The sequence below is a fragment of the Schistocerca serialis genome, chromosome 1 (assembly GCF_023864345.2).
Source record: "Schistocerca serialis cubense isolate TAMUIC-IGC-003099 chromosome 1, iqSchSeri2.2, whole genome shotgun sequence".
NCBI classification, from domain to species: Eukaryota; Metazoa; Arthropoda; class Insecta; order Orthoptera; family Acrididae; genus Schistocerca; species Schistocerca serialis.
This window is the reverse complement of record NC_064638.1, coordinates 542859338-542865337: the sequence shown is the minus strand read 5'-3', so window position 1 is coordinate 542865337 and position 6000 is coordinate 542859338. Positions and strand designations below refer to the sequence as shown.

The 6000-nt window shown below is 45.1% G+C and overlaps 1 protein-coding gene across 3 annotated transcripts in view; it reads right to left on the bottom strand.

Annotated features, from left to right (window-relative positions):
* Positions 1 to 5545: 5545 nt before the first annotated feature.
* The window catches only part of LOC126475154 (inter-alpha-trypsin inhibitor heavy chain H4-like), a 121410-nt gene continuing 120955 nt past the window's right edge, over positions 5546 to 6000 (bottom strand). For all 3 annotated transcript variants that reach the window (XM_050102774.1, XM_050102791.1, XM_050102783.1), the window contains one exon: positions 5546 to 5759. In XM_050102774.1, coding sequence (XP_049958731.1) covers positions 5705 to 5759 — 55 coding nt within the window. In that variant the 3' untranslated portion in view covers positions 5546 to 5704. The remainder of the gene's footprint in view (positions 5760 to 6000) is intronic.

Here is a 6000-nt window from a genome sequence, read left to right as displayed (position 1 = left end):
TTTCTGTTCATTTGCTTCTTTGTGGGAAATGTGGGAAATTTCAACTGAACACAGGTGCCTCTGTTACATTGCTAAATCGTTGCACATACGAAATGTTAGGCTCCCCACGCCTGTCTAAAACTAGTACACACCTGACGGCTTATAATGGACACGACACTCCTGTTCTCGGAAAATGTACTTTGCCTGCCATGTATAGCTCGCATATGTGAACAGTGACTTTTACAGTTCTACAATCACGCGACTGTGAGAACATATTTTGTCTTGATTCATCTGATTTGTTTGGCTTTAACATTCAGGACAATGTGTTGTCAGTGTATGCATACTATGCAAAAGACAGGGTAGAAGAAAGAATTGCCAGAACTCTTTTTCTGAAGGTTTAGGCAAGGCTAACAATTTTGTTGCACATATTATTCTGAAAGACAATGCTTGGCCGAAATTTTGCCGGGCCAGAACTATTCCCATTGCATTATGGGACAAACTCGCTGCTGAACTAATTCCAAGATAGCGGAGCTATTGCGCCCATGCAAGCTAGTCAATGGGCAAGTCCACTAGCTTTGCTCCTCAAATCTTCAGGTCACATTCGCTTCTGTGTTGACTTTAAGTCTACCGTCAATCCACAAACTGTGATTGATATTTATCCATTGCCACGCCCAGAGGATCTCATGGACAGACTAGGTACTGGTCGCTACTATTCAAAAATTGATTTGCGGGACGCCTACTAAAATACCGCTTGATGAAGACTCTCAAAAAGTGTGTGTAGTGAATACTCATTTGGGCTTGTTTTAACGTTTCCGTTTGCCTTTTGACAGTGCCTCCGCACCCGCCATTTTACAACGGTATTTGTAACAGCTGATGGCTCAAGTGACAAACTGTTCAAACTATTTGGACGATATTGTCGTAGCAGGTCGTACACTTGAAGATCACATTGCAAATTTGCGTGCTTTGTTTCGTGTGCTATCTGATGTAGGAGTAAAGTGTAGACTGGACAGGTATGATTTTTTTAAACCTCAGTTGCAGTATCTTGGTCATGTCATAAACAGCCGGCCGAAGTGGCAGAGCGGTTCTAGGCGCTACAGTCTGGAACCGCGCGACCGCTACGGTCACAGGTTCAAATCCTGCCTCGGGCATGGATGTGTGTGACGTCCTTAGGTTAGTTAGGCTTATGTAGTTCTAAGTTCTAGGGGACTGATGACCTTAGAAGTTGAGCCCCATAGTGCTCAGAGCCATTTTAACCATTTCATGTCATAAACAAGTAAGGTGTACATCCTCTTCAGTCGCATTTGTTAGTCATACGAGATTTGCCAGTTCGCTGCAATGTCACAGAATTGCAGTCAGTCTTAGGGAATATGAACTATTATACTCGGTCCATACTGACTGCTGCACAAATCGCAGCTCCACTGCATCGCTTGCGTCGCAAGAATGTCCCCTTTGTTTGGACAGATGAAAGCCAAGTAGCTTTTCAAAAACTTAAAGATGCATTGCTCAGTGACGGATGCTTAGTTCACCTTGATCCTGACAAAGCAGTTGTATTGCAGGTTGACGCTTCTTCTTACGGTATCGGTGCAGCGCTTTCGCACACAATTGGTGATAAAGACAGGCTTATCGCTTTCGCATCAAAAGTGTTGTCCAAAGCTCAGTGTAATTATTCGAAAATTGAGAAAGAGGCTTTGGCTATTGTATATGGTGCCGCCAAATTCCACCAATATCTGTATAGCAGAAGACTTGTTTCGTCCGACGAAACCGGTTCGTGTGCGAACTGTCCAAAAATTGCAAATATGGGCTTTGTTGTTGTCTCAATAGCAGTACGAGACTGTGTATTATCCGACAGCTCAACATGGTAATGGGCACGCACTTTCACGTCTTCCGATTGGCCCTGATAGAGACTCTGACGCTTCTGCTGCATCTTGTTATCACATCGATGCTCAGGATTTTGAATTGCTTCAATCCTTTCCGTTTAACTATAGGAAAATTGCACACGCCACGGAAGCTGATTCAGATTTTAATATTTTGCTCACTTACATTCGCACATCTAGGCCTCACTCATCGCATAGCATACAGAATTCTGTCGTGCACCGATACTTTGCCTGTCGGCATAGCTTCGCTATACAGGAAGGTGTGATTCTTGTTCAAAATGACAGTGGACAGCCACGTGTGTTGATCCCTAAGACTTTGCAAAAAGAAGTGTTGCAGTTACTTCACCAAGGACACTGGGGGACTGTTAGTACGAAACCGTTAGCGCATCGACATTGTACTTGGCAGGGTATATACACCCAAACAGAGCAGATGACGTCACAGTGTCACTCATGTGCGGAAAATCTGTCCGCTCCACCACAAAAATTCTCTGCTTGGCCTAATTCGAAATCATCATAGCAACGTGTGCACATAGACTTTGCGGGACCTTTTTGGAACACTCGTTGGTTGATCGTGGTTGAGTCATATGGCAAGTTTCCTTTTTCTGTGCCAATGAACTCGACAAAGTCACGTAACACAATTCAGGTGTTGTCCTCTATTTTTTGCCTCGAAGGTTTAATTGAAGTCATAGTGTCGGACAATGGCCCTCAGTTCACGTCAAATGAATTTGAAACACCTGTGAACGCAATGGAATACAGCATCTAACTAGTTCACCGTTCCATCCACGGTCACACGGCGAAGTGGAACATTTTGTCAGTATCTTCAAGCAGCAGATGGCGATACTTCTCTCCGCACTCACCAGGGATCAAGCATTGCAATTATTTCTCACCTCCTAATGTTCGCATTCACAAGAAGGACCATCGCCGGCGGAATTACTTCACGGCCGGGGCCATAGGCCACTGCTCCACATGCTCCAATCTCCTCAACATCCAGCGACGAAGGAAGGTCGCAAGTGTCGCTTCGAGCCGAATGATATTGTGTTTTACAGGGTTTATAGCGGCAGCAGACAGTGGGAGCGAGGCGAGACCGTCCGTTGACTTAGCGCTTGCATGTATCTGATTTCAAGTCCAGCCGGCTTACAGCGCCGACATCACAATCAGCTTCGCCGCTGTCATGTGCACCGTAATCCTTCTAGGTCTCTTCCCCCAGATTCACAGATCCCGAGGACACCGCGGCCACAGCAGCTCTTAAAGGGTGTCATCACGACACCGCGGGGCGACCCTATGGAGATGAAGCCTTCGTCTTCTCCATCTCCTCTCGTTCTGCGATGGAGCTGGACCCGCCCATACCGCATAAGCCGCCGCCTTCTACATCTGGTTCTTGGCCTCCGGAGATGGATGCATACTCTTCTGGTGGTTTTCAGCGGGATGGCAGGGCACGACGGGAAGCTTTACGTCCCCTGAAGCCACAGCTCCACGTTCAGCGTAGCGTCCGCCCTCCTGCTTCTCCCATCGTTGTCAAACTCCCTACTCGACGAAGGTCCGTGGCTTTGGAGAGAAAGAATGTTCCGGCGTAACATCAAGCGCTGGCACGTCGGCCTAGAACGTTACAGCAGAGAGGGCTGTAAGACGACGTCAGCCAATAGTACGCTGACTAGGACGATACCAAAACACGAGCGGCATCTATACGAAGAGAATGTAAGCGCCGCACCGCCTAATTGAAGGCCGTGGAAGACGAGCCATCATTCAAACGCTCCAGAAGTTACTTATGAACTGATGTGTTCTGCTTGCATTTAAGTTGTATATAGCAAATGGTATTGATTATTTGCAAGTCGCCATTTGCTCGCGACACCTCTTTGTGAATACGCAAAGTTAAGTATTGTCAATCTAACTCACTGTAATAAACTCCATTAATAAGATTTGCCTTAATTGTTGTCTAGCGATCCGAGAAAACAGCTTCCTAGGCACACTATATTAGACGAGCGCGCAGGATACGACCCTGAAACTTCCTCGCAGATTAGAACTGTGTGACGGACTGAGACTCGAGCTCGGGACCTTTGCCTTTCGCGGGCAAGTGTTCTACCAGCTGAGCTACCCAAGCACGATTCACGCCCCGTCCTCTCAGCTTCAATTCCGTCAGTACCTCGTCTCCTACCTTCCAAACCTCACAGAAGCTCTCTTTTCTTCCAGGAGTGCTAGTCTGCATAGTTTGCAGGAGAGCTTCTGTGAGGTTTGGAAGGTAGGAGACGAGGTACTGACGGAATTGAAGCTGAGAGGACGGGGCGAGAATCGTGCTTGGGTCCTGCGAAAGGCAAAGGTCCCGCGTTCGAGTCTTGGTCCGGCACACAGTTTTAATCTGACAGAAAGTTTCATATCAGCGCACACTTCGCTGCAGAGTGAAAATCTCATTCAGGATACTACGCTGTATTCATCTCTTGGTCTCAATCTACGATTTGTACCCCCTCCCCCCACCCCTACGCTTCCCCCCAGTACTAAACTGGTTATTGCTTGATCCCTTCTTCTAGTCAGGTTTATCACCAATTTCTTTTCTCCCTATTTCTGTTCAGTACCCCCTCGTTAGTTACGTGATATATCCAACTAATCTTCATCTTTCTTCTATAGCACCACATTTCAAAAGCTTCTATCTTCTTTTTGTCTAAACTGTTTATCGTCTATGTTTCACTTCCATGCATGGCTACGCTCCTTACAAATACGTTCAGGAATGCCTTCCTGACACCTAAATCTATACACAATATTAACAAATTTCTCTTCCTCAAAAACGCTTTTCTTGTCATTGCCAGTCTACATCTTATATCCTCCCCACGTCGACCATCGTCTGTTATTTTGTTTCCCAAATAGCAAAACTGATCCATCCCTTTAAGTGTCTCATTTACCAGTCTACTTCCCTCAGAATCATCTGATTTAGTTCGACTACATTCTATTATCCTCATCTTGTTTTTGTGATCTTCGCCTTACTTCAACTGTTCTTCCAAATCTTTTGCTGTTTCTGAGTTTCTTACAGAATCTCAATGTCATCTGGAAACCTCATAGTTTTTATTTCTTCTCCCTGGACTTGACTTCCTACTCCAAATTTTTCTTTTGTTTCGTTTCCTGCTTGCGCAATTTACAGATTAAATAACGTCGTCCATAGACTCTCTTCCCAACCACTGCTTCCCGCTCCTGCCCCTTGACTCTTATAACTGCCACTTGGTTTCTGTATAAACTGTAATAGCCTTTCGCTCCTTTATTTTATCCCTGCCACCTTTAGAATTTGAAAGAGAGTATTCCAGTCAACATTGTCAAAAGCTTTCTCTAAGTCTACAAATGCTATAAATATACGTTTGCCTTTCCTTAACTTGTCTTCTGTGAGAAGTCGTAGAGTCAGTACTGCTTCGCGTGTTCTTACATTTTTCCAGAATCCAGACTGATGTTTCCTGAGATCAGCTTCTATCATTTTCTCCATTCTTTTGTAAAGGATTTGTGTTAGTATTTTGAAACCGTGACTTATTAAACTGATAGTGCGGTAATTTTGACACCTGTCAGCACCTGCTTTCTTTGGACCTGAAATTATTATATTCGTCTATATAATATTCTTCTACATAATCATTTGTAGCCCTTTCATTTAAATCAATAGCAACATTGTGCTGTTGAGAAGGGAATATTACGTGCAATGTGTAAACAAAATGAAACATATGTCGCAGCAAACATTTATTTCGTAGAATTTCGCAGTAGAGGAAAAAAGTTTACTCCTGTGTCTGCTAGCTTTGGCTAGAAGCAACCAAATTCACTGTGCATCCGTACACAAGGCGACCCAGCGACAGACGGACGCTGCGCTGTGAGCTGCAACCTCCCGTTCACCCACCGAGGCTGGTGTCCTGCGCCCCGTCTGGACAGCACACTCCAACGAAGCTGCAACATATTTGTCCGCATTACACACAGAACAAGTACTACACTTCTCGCATGATTTATGGGGAAAGGTAGGGCGATTGTTCGGGGTGCGGGATAAGATTTATGCGTCGCTTCGAACAGCGAGAAAACATTCTGATGATCAGCGCTTGATACAGATTCACGCAGTTCATCGACAACACAGTTAAGTGAACTGCGTTATCGGCAATCAACCATCTGAATAACGTATGACCGTCCAAATATC